General features: G+C 43.8%; 1 protein-coding gene across 1 annotated transcript in view; it reads right to left on the bottom strand.

Moving 5' to 3' along the window:
- Positions 1-541: 541 nt before the first annotated feature.
- YY1 (YY1 transcription factor) overlaps positions 542-21,772 on the bottom strand; it is a 45,685-nt gene continuing 24,454 nt past the window's right edge. The window contains exons 2-5 of the mRNA XM_030804148.1: positions 21,196-21,358; positions 8,589-8,649; positions 6,689-6,847; positions 542-5,896 (exon numbers count right to left, since the gene is read on the bottom strand). Of these exons, the coding sequence (XP_030660008.1) occupies positions 5,714-5,896; positions 6,689-6,847; positions 8,589-8,649; positions 21,196-21,358 (566 nt within the window). The 3' untranslated portion in view covers positions 542-5,713. The remainder of the gene's footprint in view (positions 5,897-6,688; positions 6,848-8,588; positions 8,650-21,195; positions 21,359-21,772) is intronic.

Consider the following 21,772-nt stretch of genomic DNA (forward strand, 5'->3'; position numbering starts at 1 on the left):
CTGTCACACTAGCAAAAAGGGAAAGTCACATGTATTCACGTAATAATGAACTTCACGCCTCACTCGGAACCTTGCTCTGCAGAACATCAGACACCAAGGCCCCAGCCAGGGGGTGGAAGCTCTGCTCTGCATTTTGCTTTTGGCTGAATCCTAAGTAGCTCTCAGTGTATTTGGTCAAGTTCTTCTGAGTCCATCCCAGTTAGCTCCAGAGCTTCCAGGGCTGACATGGGCTCATAGGTCCGGCTGCATGGGCATTTCACTGGGCTGTGCTTTCTGAACAGTGGGTGAGCTCTCTTTAAAATGCCTCCTGCTCCTGAGCCCACCTTGGAGCTGAAAGGTTACAGAAGCATTTCTTGCTGGTGTGAGACCAAATCCTGGGAGTTCCCATTCCTGTGTGTGAGAAAGGAAGCCACAAGAACTGCCCCGGGCAGTTCAGGCAACTCTTAGACCAGGAAGGGCTCATGGCCTGGTTTCATGTGCAATGAAACACTAAAGAAGTGGCTTAAAGGACTGAGGAACAAACAAGAACCACAGGCATTAAAAAGCTTAACATTATGCATTTATTATATTTTATAGAGCCATATTACACATGCTTGGTGCTTCAAACTGAGTTATCAATGTTTTTCTGGATGCAAAGCCATCTGATGCTGGATGCGGATGCCTTAAATACTATATTTCTGCATCTATGACCTATGAGCTAAGGAAAGACCAAGGACAATTCCAGAAATGGCAAAGAACACTTAAGAAAAAGATGTACATGAGACGAAATGCTAAGTCCTTGAGCCAGGGCCTACGAAGTTACCAGAAAGCGAATAAAAACAGAATTTTTCTCACCACCTGTTGATAATAGAGCCTCACATGTCCGGATATGGACTCTGTAGAAAAAAGAGGTTATTCCGTTTGTTATGATGCCTTTCTCCCCTCTGTGATGTGTGTGGACATTGTGCGGCCCCCAGAGAGAGCAGCAGACAGAACAGAGCACAGCAAACTGCCCCCTCCTCAACACATCCTAGTGCTGTTTTTTTTTTTTACAGCGTCTGGGTGTCTCATGAAAAGCGGTCAATTTGATCGAACTTGCCACCTTGTGGAAAATCAATCAGTGTGCTTCAGATGAATGTGATGCCATCACACACACCCTCCTCTGACATCCAGAATGCTGGCGGGGGACATGGGGCTGGGTGCCTGCTCGGCCAGGACCAAGCTCTCCATGTGTCACCTCCCGCCTTACGGCACCCAGTTTGTGGGAGGTTTGCTTTGCCTGCTGACCTGATGCTAACGCTCAGCTTAAAGGCTCCGTTCCAGATTTTATAAGGGGACTGGGTGATACGTGTCAAGTACGTGCTGCCCATACTTCCCATCAAGCCTCAGTACAGTCCCAGCTTAAAGATCCTCTCTGGCATCACACTGATCCCTTGGGCCTGGAGGTGGATGCCAGGAAGCCTCTTGGCCACAAGTCTGTCCTCTTGTGGGTTAGAGGCCAGCCCTCTCCTGCCTGACGTGACTTGTCTGAAGGGCCTGCACTTAAACCATCTTCAGGCAACCAGGGCATCTGAGCATAACCTGAGCCGTAACAACATAAATCAAGGGTCAGTAATTTGGGATGGATGAGACCTAGCCAGCCATCCAGTCAGATGCTGCCGTGCAGGTAAGCATGATTCTGAAGGCGAGGGGTACCTTTTGTCCTGTAAAGTCAGAGAGAAGGCTAAGAAGTGCATGGCCAGAACCCCAAGAAAGTGCAGCTTGGAGTTTTGGCTTCCTTCCCCACTGCTTGGGTTAAAAGTTCGGGTGGAATGCACTTGCCAGGACTTGCTGGGTCTGAACTCTGAAGAAGTGCTGCACTCACATTACTGTCAGTGTATCCAGGACAAAGGTCCCGGAGCCAGACAGGTGCCCCCTACAGCTGAGGGTCCAAGGCAACCCTGTGACTCAGAGCTGGCTTCAGCAAGCCAGAAGAGCAGCTGGGAGGAAGCCTCATGGCATGGCTGTGACATCAAATGGGTGTCTGTGAGCAGCTTGGCTCTCACCACTGTTTTGACCTCTGGGATCCTTACTCTTGCTGGGGGTCAGATGTCAAGAAAATAGAAGGATTATTAAAGAATAATTAAATAATTAAAGATCAACAACATGAATTTCCCAAGCCAAGCTGATTTCCAGGTCGCAGAAGTCAGAGACCCTGGAAGTGATCAACTCTCTCTGCCTATAGTGGGGGTGGGAGGTGGGTAGAATTATCAGGTTTCCTTCTTTTTTTGGAGACGGAGTCTCGCTCTGTCACCCAGGCTGGAGTGCAGTGGTGCGATCTCGGCTCACTGCAAGCTCCGCCTCCCGGGTTCACACCATTCTCCTGCCTCAGCCTCCCGAAATTATCAGGTTTCCAATTCCAAAACTTCTTTCAGGGGGCCAGGTTTTCCTGTGCCACAAACATAAACTCTGGTCTGCGACCAATCTGGGGCACGTCTCCATAGTGTTTTGCAAGGCAGAGTGCAAACGGACATGGGGCAGTTCTCCAATGTATGCACTCTCAAAACACTGCTCAGGCCGGCTTCCCCCGACTAGAAGTGACTCTCATCTACTTGTGAAGACATGAACTTGAACTCTGCTTAGAAACAGGGACAGGTATTGCGCACACTATCCTGTGAAAGGGTCTTATTTAGCAAAATAAGTGACATTTAGAACTTTTACATGAAAACCAAATAGGAAAAAAAAAAAAAAATCCCGATTTTCCTCAAATCCTCAGGCCTTGAATCTAGGCAAAGCACACAAACACCATATGAAACCAATAGCATGAGTTCAGGGTCATCTTGGAAAATAAATGTCACTCTGGGGTGACAGTTCTTTATACAAATAGTATGCTCCCCCTCTCAACCCCACTACCAAAAAGGGGGAAATAATAAGAAATTCAAAAATAGAAAACAACATCTTGTTAAGTGTAAACTTGTCCTCTGGAGTTTTTATATTACATATGCTAGAAACATGCATTTATTTCTGCTCAGATGTACGAAAATATGTCTATCAGTATTACTTATAAATCAGATTAATCCTCAAGACAATGGACTCACTGTTAGAACACCATTTCAAACCTTAGTAAATTACGCCGTTAGCAAAATTATAAATTCTAACCACAAGCAGAATGGGTTGAAGTTACACCCAATGAGAACTACCTCTACTCTTTATATTGTTGCTCATTTGCTAGTTTTCTATTGTTGCAAAGTCAGTGCTATGTTAACAAGGAACTTGTTTTCTTGGAACCCCAGATTAAACTCCTTACAGAAGTTAACGCTGCAGACTGAGAAGACGTGAACAGAGAGAGTCAAGGGGAGTGATGACTATTTCAGAGACAGGAAAGGACAGAAGAGATGACCAAAGGCACCCCTAAGGGATCAAGGCACAGAGGAAGAGGGACTTCATCCACACAGGAGCCTGGCTCCTGCAGGCCATGGCATGGCTCTTGGGGCTGCCAGCAGGGCTCCCCATAGCATAGGTGTGCTCTGCGGTGGGCTCTTGGGCAGAGTCCTGAGGACAGTGCCAGGGCCAGGCTCCAGTGCGGCACAATGCTGGGCAAAGGACTCCTAACACAGCCACGCTGGGGCTACTCAACCCGACAGTGGGGAGGGAAGGTGTGGGTGCTCACAAGGCAGGCATCCATAGAAGACCCTGCCCAGGTCCAAGTCAAAGAACTACACGTTCTCATCGGCACTGAAGACCTCCACCATGGGCTGACCTCTCTCCTGACTGCCAGATACAGCAAAGCCTGGCTTACCCAGAAAACAGCTGGGGTCTTCTGCTTAACTCAGTTCCATCAAACTACCCAAGAGGTAACAGATTCTGGATGAATTTTTTAAAGGGTCTCAAGTTAAATGTTTCATTCATGATTCACAAAAGGCACTTCAAAATTCCACAGAGCCACAGGGTCACTGTTAGTAGGTCACCAATCCTCCTGTACAGGACCGATGGAGAAGCTCTAAGACAATGGGCTATGTGTTTCACCTGATGGGGTCCCTGGCCGTTTGTAAATAAATCTCGGATATTAGCTAGTTTGTCATTTATCTTGCAGTCAAGCATACACAAAACAGAAAGACACACAGTATGTTTGCACTTTGAATAAATGAGATTTTGCTGTATCATGGCAGTTTATAAAGTATTCTCAAGTCTGTCATTTGACCTAAGATCCAACATTATAATCGTAAATTTAAGAGGTTAACAATGTGAGAGGTACTCATTGAGCACAATTTTCTAATAATCTAATCACCTTGCCGATTTGCACCCAGTGTCCATTTAGAAACATGAAACGAAGCTACTGGCACTCAATTGCCACACTGCTAGCATTTAGTAAGGACTCCACTAGATGGAGGAACAAGGGCTCTCAAACCAAATAACCAACGACCACAAGCATTTCCTGTCAGACAAGCCAAGGCCCTGCTGGAGCTGCCTCTGAAGGCAGCCGGGTGATGGACAGGGCTGGTCTTCCCTCTGTGTGCCCCAGTGCCAGGTGGCACCTTACCTTGCGCAGGCGCTCAGGCTGCGCGGTGGTACAGATGCTTCACTCACACTTGCCCGGGGGCTAAAATCACAGCCTATGACCAACCTGGCCTGGGGTGTTCTGAGGTAGTTCCTGAACTCGGGATGCCTGTTACCTACTCTCTTTCAGAAGTCAGGACATGTAGGAAGTATTAAAATATCCATGCATCGCTTTCATCAATAATCACTGTAATTGAGTGCAAAATAAAGGAAACTTGAGTTGCTTTATTTAGCTTCCAATTTCTGGGAGGCTCAAGAATTATAAGTATTCTGGACAACAAAAGAAAATAAGACTGTGCTTACAGATCTGGTTCTGCCATATTCTTGCTTTACGATTGCTATTTTATTGTTGCCCTTTCTGTTACATGGGATGTACACATCAGGTGTTAAAAGGTACAATACATTCTACAACTGAGCACCACTTTCTGTAACTGAACAGGCAAAGAAATTACACTGAACATCAGCATCTGGCAGTATTTTTTTGGAAAAAAAAAAGTGACTAAAATGGGTTTAAATTGATTAACACTATTAAATCACATCTAATATTTGATACTACATGATTCAATACAGCTATACGATACAATTATACAAAATGTGTTAACATCAAAGAATACAACCAAAATTAAGATAGCAAACGAAACCTATATAACTTTTTTTTTTTACAGGAAAATACTTTTGAAGTATGCATGTAACTGCCCATTCTTTTAAAGAAAATCTACTGCAAGCAAAGTTATCAACCTCCAGAAAAATCACACATAGCATTACTAAGCATATCCCCAAAAAAGTGTACAATATGCACACTTGGAAAATACAAAATTAAAAAAATTGTAAGCAACAGGTGAGCTTCATATTTATAAGAATGTGAAAAGAAGTCCCATTTTTAGCACTGTTGTATAAAGAATTGTCTTTTGATGCGAAGTTCATGAATTGTCCTCCTGTTGGGACCACACTTTACAAAAACACTGTGTTTTTGAAACGAGATTACAGAGCAAGATAGAGCATCTTAGCAATGTCATCTTAGTAAAGTTTTCTTTTTTTTTTTAATTTTTACTACTTTATCAAAACATGTCCCTTAGGTGTGTAGGATTCATTTTTAAAATTCTTCCTAGAAATAATATACAAAGGAGAGGCATATTTATTCCCAATCACACTTCTGGAAGATGCTTCCCGTGGTCGAGAAGGGTCTTCTCTCTTCTTTTCACTGGTTGTTTTTGGCCTTAGCATGTGTTAAGATGTGAGATTTCAGGTTAGTTGACTGAGCAAACTTCTTATTACAACCATCGAAGGGGCACACATAGGGCCTGTCTCCGGTATGGATTCGCACATGTGTGCGCAAATTGAAGTCCAGTGAAAAGCGTTTCCCACAGCCTTCGAACGTGCACTGTCAAGGAAAGACCAGAGATCAACCCACTCAGCAACTCTGACCAGACCCTGGGAGTCAGGAGCTCACTGCTTTGCTAGAGAACAGCCTATTTATTTTACCAAACACTTTTCATTCCTGCCCTGGGTGAACTTTGTGGATATATTCTAGAATCAGCAGGCAGGTTGGACAACCCCGAAAACCCGAGGACAGCCCTCACGAACTGTTTAAAACACTTGGCAAAATGGCAAGTCTTCCTAAATGCAGGCTAGAGTCCTAGTGCTGCTGTAAACATTTCCAACAGTAAAATACAAATGATTAAGGGTTCTGGTGTCAGTTGTCAAAAAAGAACCATGTTAGATTTACTAGCTGCACTGCTAGTTCTTTCACTTATTTATGGGCTAAAAACAAAAAAAAATTACCTATACTTACACTCATACAACAAAATTCTAGAAACTTTATCAGTTAGTAATTATACTATTAACTACCAAAAATAAATTACTTCGATCCTGTAATGAATGAAGTAGAAATTGAGTTTTAGGTATGCTCTTCAATCCTGTTCTCCTCCTGCCATAAAGTGTACTCCATCAACACCAATACATTCCGTACCCAGTACCACAGAGTATAGACAAGTAAGTCCAGAGCCCCGGCAACCCTTCCAAGTGACTCCCCAGGAGAAGTTTTGTTTCTCACCGAGGAGTAATAAGACCCCGAGTCTCTGGGCTGGCGCCTCCTGCCTCATCACCACACCACCTACACTTGCAGTGTTCAGACAGGCGAGGCAGTGTGGGGAAGAGAGGGAACTGGCTCTACCTGAAAGGGCTTCTCTCCAGTATGAACCAGTTGGTGTCGTTTTAGTTTTGAACTCTCAACAAAAGCTTTGCCACATTCTGCACAGACGTGGACTCTGGGACCGTGGGTGTGCAGATGTTTTCTCATGGCCGAGTTATCCCTGAACATCTTTGTGCAGCCCTTAAAACAGAGAAAGCAGCTTAGAGGTTCACATTGCAAACTGTTAGAAAGGATTCAACCATTTAACAGCCTTTACTGACATATTAAAACAAAACCACCTCCCCAACCCCCCATTTTAATTTTACTTAGTATTATGGTAGAACATTAATATCGTTTAAGACAAAAAACAGACAGCTGAAAAGTCATCATTTAATGCAAACCCTAGTTTTACAGATGAGGAAACTGAGGCTTAGAGATGTCTTTAAGTAGACTTGCCCAAGGTCACACTACTAGTAGTAGCCAAACTGGGAATAGAACCCAACACCCTGGCTTCCAGCTCTACCACAGCCGCCTCACCCGACTATGTCCCCCAAAATGAAGTAACAGAAGCACTGCTAAGCAAATGGAGTTAAAATGACGGTAGTCCACCACTACCTTTGGTGGCCCCATATTCTGTGCTGCAACAATGGACTGTCATTCTCCATCGCCTACTGTTCCCTCTTCTCTCTTTGCCTCTTTCCCCTTCTTGACAGAGAAAGAAGCAAGAGGGTCTCCAAGGAATGGCAACTACAGAAGAAATTTATTTTGTGAGACACTAGGAAAAGGAAGAAGCAGGCAAATTGATACCAGTGCAGGGCGGGAAAGGCAGATGGATGTGTGGCGCTCGAGAAGCATGTCCTCAACAATTTCTTCTGCAGTTGTTGCCCAGTAATGGAGTGAATGGGGAAATGATAAGACAGCATGACAGAAGGACAGCACAAGTCACTAGACAGCTCACAGGCAGAAGGGAGAGGGAAGCCACAGTTTTTCCACCTTGACCCCTAGGTTGAATTTCCATTTAGAAAATGGAAATTTAAAAAATTTAACTGGTATACAATGTATACATGCATTGAAACATCACATGGTACCCCATAAATATGTACAAGTATTATGTGTCCATTATAAAGAAAACTTTAAGAAGTATACAGAGAAGCTAAAGGGATGGCATAGGCACTTCCAGCCTAACTGTTTTCAAATGCTTGTTATTGCAGCCCTGATGGAGATAGGTTTACATTTCAAATCGCCACAATAAGAATGCTGACAAAGAACAGGAAGGACTTGCTACTGCACAGTCATCACAGGGACAAGACCATGAAACTAAATGTAGCCTGCTCCGATTGTTCACTTTTAACATTCTTTATTCCACTCAATCTCTCCTACTTTGTTCTCTGCACCTACGTGATACTTGATTTTTCTGTTAGTCTTATATCCAATTAAGTTTGAAAATAGTCCCCAACAAATATCTCAAAAGTACTTTTCAGGTTATCCTTTTATTTTAAAGACTAACTACATTTGAAAACAATTAAGTGCCTCTCTAATAACACACGATTATTAAGTCTTTATTTGGCTTATTTTAGCAACATCTAAAATAATTTCCAAATTTCAGTTACAAGCCTACATTCCCATAAAGGTCAATAGGTGAGACACAACCCAGGATCTTAAGACGGATTTGTTAATATAATCCAAAAAGAAATGAAACGCTAACAGTAGAGTCAACACACAGTAATCAAGCAATGGCTCCCTGCAGTCATCCCATTTAACAGTATTTAAATTTAAGTGGCCTTACTAAATAACAGAACTTCATCTCTTGGATTTAGAAACCGAAGATTCTAATTCCTTGCTTCATTTAAATTATCAAAAGCAGAAACAGAAGTGCAAATTTCTTATAAACTCTCTAAAACTTCAACAGTTTAATGAACCCTGTCCCCCTAGCATTACTTACTTTATGAGGGCAAGCTATTGTTCTTGGAGCATCATCTTCTTTAATTTTTCTTGGCTTCATTCTTATCAAAAGAAAAAGAGAGACAGACAGATTTGTAGGAGTGGGTAGACTCAACTGGCATAAATCATATAGTCCCTAAAATGCTTTCCTTATAGGTACCCAAACTAAAATTATGATACATTTCCATGAAGGAGAAAGGATGAGACAACTTGCATTCACTAAGTACCAATGACTGTGAAGCACTCTTCCCATCTTACAGATAAGGATGCTGAGGCTAGAAACATCGAGTTGCTGCCTACAGTCTCACAGCTAATAAGCTGGTGCAGCTTAGAATGGCACTATGATCTGTGTGATTCACATACCTGTTCTTAACTCCAAACCCTTTTAAAAAACACAAAAAATCAACTCAGACAATCAGACGAATCTCCTCGTGAGAGGCAAGGGAAGATATCCAAAAGCAGCTGCTGCGATGATGAAGGTGCCTTATGAAAAAGGAGCGGTGAACACAGGAGTGTCCTAAAATATCCATCTCTATATGTGAAATGGGTCCAATTAGTACTGACACAAATGATCTTTAAAATATATCATTTTAAAGGGTACAGAAGAGTCCTTTTAAATCAAGATTTATAGATATTAAATATCAAATATCTCTGGAAGGACACACGACAAACCATGAGCACCAGTTACTTTGGGGAAAGAGCTCTTAGGGCCTGGCGGACAGATGGGAACACCACATACTCTCATACTGTTACCCTGCTTCTGGATGGGGGCTTGGAAGTTCTCATTTGTACCAAGAGTCCTGGTAATGTGGTAACCGTCTGGCAGAGCCCCATGTGAAATTACTATCCAGAGAGCCTCCTAGTTTGGTAACTTACCTACCTGCTTCTCCACTGAATCAAGCTTTGGACTTTTGTCAAAACTTTCTCTCCAAATATTCCCTATAGATCTGTGTGTGGTAGGGGGGTAAGAAATTAAGCGTTCCTAAAAAAACTAGAAAATAAATTTAAATCTCGGTAACAGATTTTCTTTTTGTCCTTAGTTTTACCCACCTCACACCCCTCCATGATGGTTCATATTTAATAAATAACTAAATCAGCCGGGTATGGTGGCTCATGCCTGTAATCCCAGCACTTTGGGAGGCCAAACTGGGAGGACTGCTTGAGCCCAGGAGTTCAAGACCAGCCTGGGAAACACAGTGAGACTCTGTCTCTACAAAAAATAAAAAAATTAAGCCTGGGCAACATGGACAAAACCCTGTCTCTATCAAAAACAAACCCACAAAAAAAACCCCCAAATCAGCCAGGCATGGTGGTGTGTGTCGATAGTCCCAACCACTTGGGAGGCTGAAGGCAGGAAGATCGCTTGAGCCCAGAAGGTCAAGGCTGCAGTAAGCCACGACTGTGCCACTGCATTCCAGCCTAGGTGACAGAACAACACTCTGTCTTGGATTTAAAAAAAATAAATAAAATAATAATTTAAAAAACTACAGCTGGGCGTAGTGGCTCACACCTGTAATGCCAGCACTTTGGGAGGCCGAGGCAGATGGATCACTTGAGGCCAGGAGTTTGACACTAGGCTGGCCAACATGGTGAAACCCCATCTCTACTAAAAATACAAAAATTAGTCGGGTGTGGTGGCAGATGCCTGTAATCCCAGCTACTCAGAAGGCTGAGGCAGGAGAATTGCTTGAGCCAGGGAGGCGGAGGTTGCAGTGAGCCGGGATTGTGCCATTGCACTCCAGCCTGGGCGGCAAGAAGGAAATGCTGTCTCAAAACAAAACAAAACAAACAAACAAACAAACAAAAAAACCAAACCAACAAAAAACTAGCTGGGGGCCACTATTCTGAGTGAAGTAACTCAGGAATGGAAAATCAAACGCGGTATGTTCTCACTTATAAGTGGGAACTAAGCTATGAGGATACAAAGACATGCAGAGTGATATAATGGACTTTGGGGACTTAGTAGGGAAAGAATGGTGTGGGATAAAAGACTACATACGGGATACAGTGTACACTGCTCTGGTGAGGGGTGCACTCAGATCTCAGAATTCATCAATATAGAATTCATCCATGTAACCAAAAACCACTTATACACCAAAAGCTATTGAAATTTTTTTAAAAGTCAAAGTCAAAAAAAAAAAAAAAAAAAAAAAAGGCCCACCTAAGTGAATCCTTAAAAGCAAGAGCTAATTTACCACCACTCTTTTGTTACAAAAAAATACTCCTTAAAAAAAAAATTAATTCTGTGATCTTTTAAGTTTGTGAAGGCCCTAACAATGTCCTTCTTCACTTATAATCTGGGAAAAGGATGACCTGATCTGTAAACTGAACACATGAAATCACTGGTTAAATTTTCCATGCCCTGGAGGAGTATATGAGGAACAACAGATCTGGTAACTATCACTTATCTCCATGGAGTTGGTTTGAGACTGTACATATTTGCTATTTTAAATTCTACGAGAACATTTCCTTTTTTCCTTTTTTTTTTGAGACAGAGTCTCACTCTGTCGCCCAGGCTGGAGTGCAGTGGCGCGATCTCGGCTCACTGCAAGCTCCGCCTCCCAGGTTCACGCCATTCTCCTGCCTCAGCCTCCTGAGTAGCTGGGACTACAGGCGCCCGCCATCACGCCCGGCTAATTTTTTTGTATTTTTGTAGAGATGGGGTTTCACCGTGTTAGCCAGGATGGTCTTGATCTACTGACCTCGTGATCCGCCCGCCCACAAGAACATTTTCAATTCAGTGTCCTCCCCCTTCCCAGCCCTGTAGATATTTGTCCTTTCTCATAAATGGATTATAGATTGAGCATCCCTAAACATCCAAAATCTGAAACTATCTGAGTGTTAACATGACGCACTCATGTGACAGGGTCACAGTGAAAACTTTGTTTCATGTACAAAATTATTTAAAATATTGTATAACAGCTTGGGCAACAAAGCAACACCCCATCTCTAAAAAAATAAAAAGCCAGTCATGGTGGCGCATGCCTACAGTCCCAGCTCCTTGGGAGGCTGAGGAGATAGAATCCTTTCAGCCCAGGAATTTGAGGCTGCGATCCAACTTCGGTGACAGAACAAGACCCCGTTTCAAAAAAAAAAAGTATAGAATTGCCTTCAGGCTATGTGTATAAGGTGTAATGAAACATAAATGAATTTCAAATTTCGTGTTTAAACCTGAGTCCTAGCCTTAAGATAACTCATTATGCATATGCAAAACCCCAAATTCCAAAGTGCTACTGTTCCTAAGCATTTTGGATAAAGGATGCTCAACCTGTAACACCAGTTAGCAAGTTTTTTTAAGTGCCTGTTGTAAACAGGACTCTGAACTAGCCTTCCTTATCTTAAATACAAATAAATCCGGGAGTTTTGGTCTGAGTTCACAAAATCAGGTAGGACAGAAGTTTGGTGCCACTGCGCCACCTTGAGGTTACATCAGTTTGGAAAACAACAGTGACTGATATGAAAGGTTTCTATTCCACACAAATATCATTTTTTATTTTTAATTAAATTAAGTTAATTAATTATTTTTTGAGGCGGAGTCTCGCTCTGTTGCCCAGGCTGGAGTGCAGTGGTGCAATCTCAGCTCACTGCAAGCCTTGCCTCCCGGGTTCATGCCATTCTCCTGCCTCAGCCTCCCGAGTAGCTGGGACTACAGGCACCCACCACACCTGGCTAATTTTTTGTATTTTTAGTAAAGATGGGGTTTCTCACCATGTTGGCCAGGATGGTCTCGATCTCCTGACCTCGTGATCCGCCCACCTCGGCCTCCCAAAGTGCTGGGATTACAGGTGTGAGCCACCGCGCCCAGCCTATTTTTACTTTTTTTTTTAAGTTTTAGTCTTCCCAATTAAGAGTGAATACTTATTCTTTGAAAATTCTACTGAAACATTGTTTTGTTTTTGTAGAGATGTGGTTTCACCATGTTGCCCAGACTAGTCTCAACTCCTGAGCTCAAGCAATCCACCTGCCTAGGACTCCTTGGAAAACATTCTGTGTTGAGTGTGAAGATGGCTACATGACTGACTGTCCAAATTCACAGAATAGTACATACATACCTAAAAGGGGGTAGACTTTACCATATGCAAATTAAATCTTAGTAAACATGGCTTAGTAAGGTCCTCTCTCATACATTTTCTTTTCTTTCTTTTTTTTTTTTTTTTTGAGATGGAGTTTCACTCTTTTGCCCGGGCTGGAGTGAAGTGGTGCGATCTTGGCTCACTGCAACCTCCGCCTCCTGGGTTCAAGCGATTCTCCTGCCTCAGCCTCCCGAGTAGCTGGGATTACAGGCGTGTGCCACCACTCCTGGCTATTTTTTTTTTTTTTTTGTATTTTTAGTAGGGATGGGGTTTCACCATGTTGGTCAGGCTGGTCTGGAACTCTTGACCTCAGGTGAACCACCCACCTCGGCCTCCCAAAGTGCTAGGATTACAGGCGTGAGCCACGGCACCCAGCCTCCCATAATTTTCCTAGAGTTATTCCTAGTAACTTAATTTTTTTTTTTTTTTTTTTGAGACAGAGTCTTGCTCTGTCGCCCAGGCTGGAGTGCAGTGGAGCAATCTTGGCTCACTGCAAGCTCCGCCTCCTGGGTTCAGGCCATTCTCCTGCCTCAGCCTCCTGAGTAGCTGGGACTACAGGCGCCTGCCACCACACCAGGCTAATTTTTTTTGTATTTTTAGTAGAGATGGGGTTTCACCATGCTAGCCAGGATGGTCTCGATCTCCTGACCTCGTGATCCACCCTCCTCAGCCTCCCAAAGTGCTGGGATTACAGGCATGAGCTACCGCGCCCGGCCACCTAATTTTTTAAAAGATATTTTATCACGGAAATTTTCAAATATGCCCCCAAAGTAAAGAGAACAGTCTCAGGTACCATTTACCCAACTGTTGGTTTGTTATTATAAGTGGTATTATTTTTTCTTAAAATGTCATTTTCAAAATGTGTGCTAGTATTTAGAAATATATTTAATTTTAGAATGAGAGTTTAAAATGCATTTGGACAAATACCCTTGGACTTAAGGAGTAAGTGGAAGATTTAAATGCAGCCACTCTTAAGCTCCTTGGCAAATCATCCTCCTTCACACAGAGTGGCAAATGCAGCAGTATACGTTGGTACTTTTTACATTTTATTTGAATGCCAACAATGAAAAAAGTCATTTTCCAAAAATATACTTAGGTTAAAACAGTGTTTCATTTTGCGAGTAAAGAGTAAAAATCATATACCACCACTGAGAACATCTTCTCACCCTCCTCAACTATTCAGAAGTAACTAAGATTTAAGTCTTCCATTCACCAACTGACACTTTTGAACCCAGAGAGTCCTTTTGAACCCGGAGACAATGATGACAACAGCATAGACATTATGAATGAGGCAGTATGGGATGTGTGACTTGGAGCTGACTTCTACTAGCTGCATGACCTTGAGCAAACTGTAACTTCTCGGCCTCGGTTTCTTATTCTGTAAAAAGGTATAATGCTACCTACTTAAGAGCTGTATGTTAAGCACTTGGGAAATGATAGCTCTTATTACCATTGGCTATGTGTGAAATGGGTCTAGCTAAAAATGAGTTCATTCTTTTTTTTTTTTTTTTTTTTTTTTTTTTGAGACGGAGTCTCGCTCTGTCACCCAGGCTGGAGTGCGGTGGCGCAATCTTGGCTCACTGCAAGCTCCGCCTCCTGGGTTCACGCCATTCTCCTGCCTCAGCCTCTCCGAGTAGCTGGGACTACAGGCGCCCGCCACCACGCCCGGCTAATTTTTTTTTTGTATTTTTAGTAGAGACGGGGTTTCACCGTGGTCTCGATCTCCTGACCTCGTGATCCGCCCGCCTCGGCCTCCCAAAGTGCTGGGATTACAAGCGTGAGCCACCGCGCCCGGCCAAAAATGAGTTCATTCTTAACCACCCTTCGATAAAGGACTGAGAAACTGGAGAAAGCATGGATCTAGGAGGAACACACCCCTCAACGCAGTACATGTTATATGGAGGAGTCAGGCACCCAACGACTCAGGTTTCCTGTCAAACAGAGAGGGAGAATACACTCCCAATGACATGACTGCCCGATTTATAATAGCTCATTCTGGCACACGTGGGAAGAACGTTGTAAAGATTGTGGACTTCAGAACCCAAACTTCTGGCACAATATCAGCAGGGCATTGTGTAAACCGAAGTTCTAACCAACAGATCTGCAAATATCCCAGAAAGGGAGATGAAACATTTTTGGACAAGTGACTCTTTAATGAAAATAAGCCTCTTCCATAAAAAACAAGGTTAGCTGACTTCCAGACCAGAACCATCCTCTGATCTGTGCTGTTGGGACAGAAGTTCCTGCGTCATACGGCTGTCATTTGCAAGCATGATTCACCTCCCTTCTTTGTGAAAAGATAATATTGCCTTAGACAAATAAAGTTTGTTCAATGAATTATCTCTTAAATATTAATATTCATGTGATGATACTGAAGGGTTTTGAGGTATTTTCATCTCCATTATCACATTTCATCTATACATTAATATTGTGAAAGTCTCAGGGTAAGTAGTGAACAACAACAAAAATACCAATTTGGGATTGGCCTAACCATTCTATTTTAATCTTTCTAGACCAAAGGTTTTCAAAGGTCTAACTTTATTTAGTGAAACACATACAAAGGTGGTCACTTTACAGGAAACAGAACTCACTGGACCCCACTCACTGACCACTTTTCGAAATGTTTACTGAACAGACATTTCGGGAAAAAAAGTCATCCATAGACTGTCCACCTTCCCAATGTCAGATTTTCCAATTAAAGTCATTATGGCTTATATTTTGCCCATGTGCGTATGTAACTGATTTACTAGGCAGTCTAGGTTGAGTGCAGCATAAGCCTGAAATACTCTTTGGACAGTTTCAAGTCCAGTCCAGCACCCCATCACCCCAGTGCAGAGAGACAGAAAAGCAGCTTACAATCTAACTTAAGCCAACAGCTGCGGCTCTAGTGCCACTTTGTGAGTGCTGAGGGCGAAGACTGGAGGCCAGCAGGACAGGTTCTATGGGCCGTAATTAGCGAAGATGTGGTCTGGCCCCCAAGAGTTTAAAACTCTTGGTGTCTCTATCTTCTGCTCTCAGAGTCCTGGGCATCAATTCCTGAGCCTCCAGAAAATCCCACTCGACTGTTACACACATCCTCAAAATGTGAAGATCTAACAAAACAGGGCACCTAGGTGCAAATAGTTCTCACCAACACCACTGTCCAATTACAGATATTTGTTTAGATGAACATGAGCTTCAAGAGCTACTGTTAGAGGCCGGGTGCAGTGGCTCACGCCTGTAATCCCAGCACTTTGGGAGGCCGAGGTGGGCAGATCACCTGAGCTCAGGAGTTCGAGACCAGTCTGGCCAACATAGTGAAACCCTGTCTCTACTAAAAATACAAAAATTAGCTGGGCGTGGTGGCGAGCACCTGTAATCCCAGCTAGTCAGGAGGCTGAGGCAGGAGAATTGCTTGAACCTGGGAGGCAGAGGCTGCAGTGAGCTGAGATCATACCACTGCACTCCAGCCTGGCGACAGAGCAAGACTCCATTTCAAAAAAAAAAAAAAGCTACTATGTAGAATGTGGATGAGAGGGAGCCCAACCCTTGACCCACCTCACAGGGCCCAAACTCTGTAACTTTACTTTTTACACTGTCAAGGCGAGCAAGATTTCATTCTTTTCTGTACACAAATGAAATCTTTTAACAGGCTAATAAAAGAAATGCTATTTACATTCATATTGTGATTATGCAAATGTTATTTACTGTGGGGCTAAACAGTGTGCTAGGATCACACTTAATGCTCTACAAGTACAACACAGGAGCTGCAAAGAGAGAATCTTCCCAGAGTCAGGTCAAAGAAGCTCTCTCTTTCAATACTGTCAAAATTAGGCCCCATTTTTCAGGCTACGGCTTTCTTTGCCCTACTCCCTCACCCCTTTTAATGGAGTTTCCAATTGCCTTTTCTCTTTCTTTCTCAGAAGACCCTTTTCCATACCACCAAGCTTCTTACTCACTCTACCCACTACTGAATGAAACCGACTTTTCCTTAAGAAATTCTTACAGCCAGCCAACTTTCTATTCTAAATGGAGTACATTTTCCAGCCTGCTGCACAGCTGTCCTCTTGGTTGTTGTGCACTAGGAAATCTTCCTTCTGATGTTCATCCTCATTTCGCCATATTATATCTTCAAGTTACCTCCTCAGAAAGGGTGCATGCAACATAAATCCTTGGGTCTCTAAAATTGTCATCTCTTGCCCTTGTATCTGACTTGATAGCTTTGCTGGATCAATAACTCTATGTTTACAGTAATTTCTCCTCTCAAAGCATTGTTTTATTGTCTCTAATTATCCTCTGCTACTTTAGAAAAGTCTCATTCAGGTCTATCATTCTTTCCACTTGATGGCCTATCTCACTGAAACTTTTAGGTTCTTCAGCCTTGGTGTTTTGGATGGCTGTCTGGTACCCGGGTGCCAGTCTCTGTGGGTGGTCCCCTTCTTAAGGAGTATGGTCTAAGGTAGCCATGTTACCTTCCCAACAGTAACATGTGTCCCTGGATTTTCTGTTCAGAAGACTGGGGACAAACTTTTAGATCAGCTGTTCCAATGCTCCAAGGAGGGTGAGCAGTGCCAAGGGTCACCAACACCTGATGGCTTTACTGCTCACCACCCATAGATTCCCTCTCTCTTCAAAACCTTTCCTTCAGCCCTCTGCCCCTCCACGGCAACTCCTTCACAATGTATAATCTAAAGAGGTTTTATTCCCCTCTCTCGTACCTCCTGAGTCTCCTTCTATTTGTCTGAATGATGCTTTTACTCTGCCACCGGGACCTCTTACCCTCTGACATGGTTTCGCTGTGTCCTCACCCAAATCTCAACTTGAATTCTATCTCCCAGGATTCCCACATGTTGTAGGTGGGACCCGGGGGGAGGTAACTGAATCATGGGGACCAGTCTTTCCCATGCTATTCTCATGATAGTAAGTCTCATGAAATCTGAGATGGGTTTATCAGGGGTTTCCACTTTTGCTTCTACCTCATTTTTCTCTTGCCGCCACCATGTAAGAAATGACTTTTGCCTCCTGCCATGATTCTGAGGCCTCCCCAGCCATGTGGACAGGGGAGAATCACAATTGTAATTTAAAGTTTCAAAAGGCCAGGCACGGTGGCTCACACCTGTAATCCCAGCCCTTTGGGAGGCCGAGGCAGGTGGATCACGAGGTTAGGAGTTCAAGACCAGCCTGGCCAAGATGGTGAAACCTTGTCTCTACGAAAAATACAAAAATTAGCCGGGTGCAGTGGCAGGCACCTGTAATTCCAGCTACTTGGGAGGCTGAGGCATGAGATCACTTGAACCCAGGTGGAGGTGGTTGCAGTCAGCCGAGGTCATGCCACTGCACTCCAGCCTGGGCGACAGAGTGAGACTCCATCTCAAAAAAAAAAAAAAAACAAAAAACAAAAAACAAAAAAGCTTCAGTGTTCTGGTTTGGGGCTCACAGTAGTCAGTATTTGGTTTGAGATGCTGTTAATAATAAAACATCCATGTTGAACTTGAGGCGGTTTTTAGGAAGTAAGTTGGGGCTGGAGTCATCTAATGAGCAGTGGCTAAAAGCATCAAAATGGTAAGCATGCTCTTACTCCTCCCCCTGCCCCCCACTGAGCACATAGTCAATCTGTTTCTAAATCTTTTCCATTATCTTTTGTAGTTTTTTTCTTTCTCTCTTTTTTTGGGGGGTGGGGGGGTGGGGAAGGAGTTTCCCTCTTGTTGCCCAGGTTGGAGTGCGATGGCGTGATCTCGGCTCACTGCAACCTCCGCCTCCTGGGTTCAAGCAATTCTCCTGCCTCAGCCTCCCTAGTAGCTGGGATTACAGGTGCCTGCCATCAAGCCCAGCTAAGTTTTTGTATTTTCAGTAGAGACGGGGTTTCACTATGTTGGCCAGGCTCGTCTCGAACTCCTGACCTCAGGCGATCCACCACGCCTGGTTCAGTTTCTTTCTTTTTTAGAGACAATTTTGCTCTGTACCCAAGCTGGAGTGCAATGGCATGAGCTCACTGCAGCCTTGACCTCCTATGTTCAAACAATTCTCCCACTCAGCCTCCCAAGAAGCTAGCTGCACATCACCAAACTGAGCTTTTAGAGATGGAGTCTCATCATTTTGCCCAGGCTGGCCTCAAACTCCTGGCCTCAAGCGATCCCACCTCTGCTTCCCAAAGTGTTGAGGTTACAGGCTTGAGCCACAGAGCCCAGCTGGTCTCTTGTAATTTCTATCACATTTATTCCTTTGTTATCTCACTGCCACAATTCTAACTCAGGCCTTCATTAACTCTTGTTCAACTGACCTCTCCCATTTCCTGTGCCTGTATGAATCTAGCCTGCACAGACAGCTGCAAAGGACTTCTCCCAAGTTAAAGCTCTACTCACAGCCCCTTCTCCCCAGCTCAAAGTCTGCAGCAGCTGCCCACTGCATATGAGAAATGTCTGCACAGCTTGGCCCAGGATTCATCGACCTTAATGATCTGGTTCCGGTTTACCTCAACTCGTCATTTCCCTGGAAGTGCCCTAATTCCCAGGAAACCCTCCATCTCTATCAAAACTCTAGGGCCAGCTGGGTGCAGTGGCTCATGTCTGTCATCATTTTGGGAAGCCAAGGTGGGTGGATCACATGAGGTCAGGAGTTCGAGACCAGCCTGGCCAACATGGTGAAACTCCGTCTCTACTAAAAACACAAAAATTAGCCAGGCATGGTGGCATGCACCTGTAATCCCAGCTACTTGGGAGGCTGAGGTAGGAGAATCGCTTGAACCCAGGAGGTGGAGGTTGCAGTGAGCTGAGGTCATACCACTGTACTCCAGCCTGGGAGATAAGTGAAAATCCATCTCAAAAAACAAAACTAACAAACAAAAACTCTTGGGCCACGTGCAGTGGCTCATACCTGTAATCCCAACAATTTGAGAGACCGAGGCAAGAGGATCACTTGAGGCCAGGAGCTTGAGGCCAGCCTGGGCAACATAGTGAGACCCCATCTCTACAAAAAATAAAATAAAATAAAATAAAATAAATTAGCCAGGCATGGTGGCACACACCTGTAGTTCCAGCTGCTCGGGAGGTGTGGCAGGAGGATTGCTTGAGGCTGCAGTGAGCTATCATCATGCTACTGCACTCCAGCCTGGGCAACAAGGTGAGAACCTCCATGTATCAAACCACAAAGGAATTCTTAACGCCCATTTGACAAGTGGGGAAACGAGCTCCAGGTGGCAGGAATTGCCCACCTTGTTTTCGGCAGGGCCAAGAGGGAAGCCAGGACACTGAACGGTCTCCACCTCTACCACTCTGCTCTCAAAAGAAAAAAAAAAAGCAACCCACTCTGTTCTCAGAATGTGCAAGATCAAAAGGATTTCTTTCTTCTTGATCCTGCCCTTGCCAAAATTTCCTGAGCTATTCCAGGTTCCAACCAACCTCAGGTATGGAAAGGCATTAGGCTTTCTGCTCCAGAGTTTATTAGTTCATTTAACTTAAAAGTTTACATCTTTATGGGTATTTTCAGCTCCTTGTACAAACTGCCAAACAGTACTAGAAAGTAACACAAAAAGTAGGTTTCTACAAGAATCCAGCCCACTTTAGGCAAAACAAACACACCCAACCAATGGGTTCAGAGCTTCTCCACTGCTCGCCATGTCCAAGCCATAAATACTTGATCTCCTCCTGTCATGCCAGCTTAAATTAACATACCAGGAGCTTAACTGATGACAAGACAAACACAAATTTATGAAATCCTTCCCAGTGGTCAGCTGGATGAATCAAGTACAGACCCAGGTCTCCAGCAGCATAGACCAATACAACACACCCAAATTTAAAATGTGTACCACAAGCTGGGCACAGTGGCTCACACCTGTATCCTAGCACTTTGGGAGGCCGAGGTAGGCGGATCACTTGAGGCCAGGAGTTCGAGACCAGACTGGCCAACAGGATGAAACCCTGTCTCTACTAAACACACAAAAATTGGCTGGGCGTGGTGGCACACGCTCATAATCCCAGCTACTTGGGAGGCTGAGACAGGAGAATCGCTTGAACCAGGGAGGTGGAGGTTGCAGTGAGCTAAGATTGCACCACTGCACTCCAGCCTGGGCAACAAGCAAGACTCTTGTCTCAAAAAAATAAAAAATAAAATGTGTACCAAGAAGCCATAAGGCAGTGTGGAAGATATCCATTCCAAAATAAATTACGTGCAATTTTATTTACTCACATGCAATGCCTATAAATAAAGGGTATTTGCTTCATCTTACTGCAAGGATCTAAAATTCTGCCACTCACATTGATAGCATAGTTACTACTAAAAATAAAACTGACTGTTAGAATTGCTTGAACCCGGGAGGCAGAGGCTGCAGTGAGCCGAGATCGCACCACTGGACTCCAACCTGGGCAACAGAGCGAGGCTCCATTTCAAAAACAAAAAAACAAAAAACAAACAAACATATAAAACTGACTGCTTTTGTTTTCAGGAATTTCCCTAGAGAAAGAATACAAACCACCATTTTGACTTAGGCACAGGAAAACATAGCTGGCAAGACTCAAGCACTTTCTGTAATTAAAAGAAATGAAAGTTCTTATAACTTACCTAGCAAATTCTGCCAGTTGTTTGGGATCTGAGAGGTCAATGCCAGGTATTCCTCCAGGAGGAAGTTTCTTTCCTGTCATATATTCTGAATAATCAGGAGGTGAGTTCTCGCCAATGATCTGTTCTTCAACCACTGTCTCATGGTCAATATCTTTTTTTTCATCTGAAACACATCATGAGATTGATTATCTTTAGCTGAGTAAATAGATTTTAAAAACTACAAAAACTGCTTTCACCAGTAACTTCTTAAATGGGGTGATTTACAGCCACCAGCTCAATTCGTTTTCTCTCTCTCTTTTTTTTGGAGAACCGGTCTCACTCTGTCACCCAGGCTGGAGTGCAGTGGCCCAATCACAATCAAGGCTCATTCAGCCTCAAACTCCTGGGCTCAAGCAATCCCCCCACTTCAGCCTCCTGAGTAGCTGGGACTACAGGCAGGTGCCACCACACCCAGCTAATTATTTCTATTTATTGTAGAGACAGGGTCTCACAATGTTACCCAGGCTGGTCTGGAACACATGCACTCAAGCGATCCTCCTGCCTTGACCTCCTACAGTCCTGGTATTACAGGCATGAG

This window comes from Nomascus leucogenys, chromosome 22a, assembly GCF_006542625.1.
Source record: "Nomascus leucogenys isolate Asia chromosome 22a, Asia_NLE_v1, whole genome shotgun sequence".
NCBI lineage: Eukaryota > Metazoa > Chordata > Mammalia > Primates > Hylobatidae > Nomascus > Nomascus leucogenys.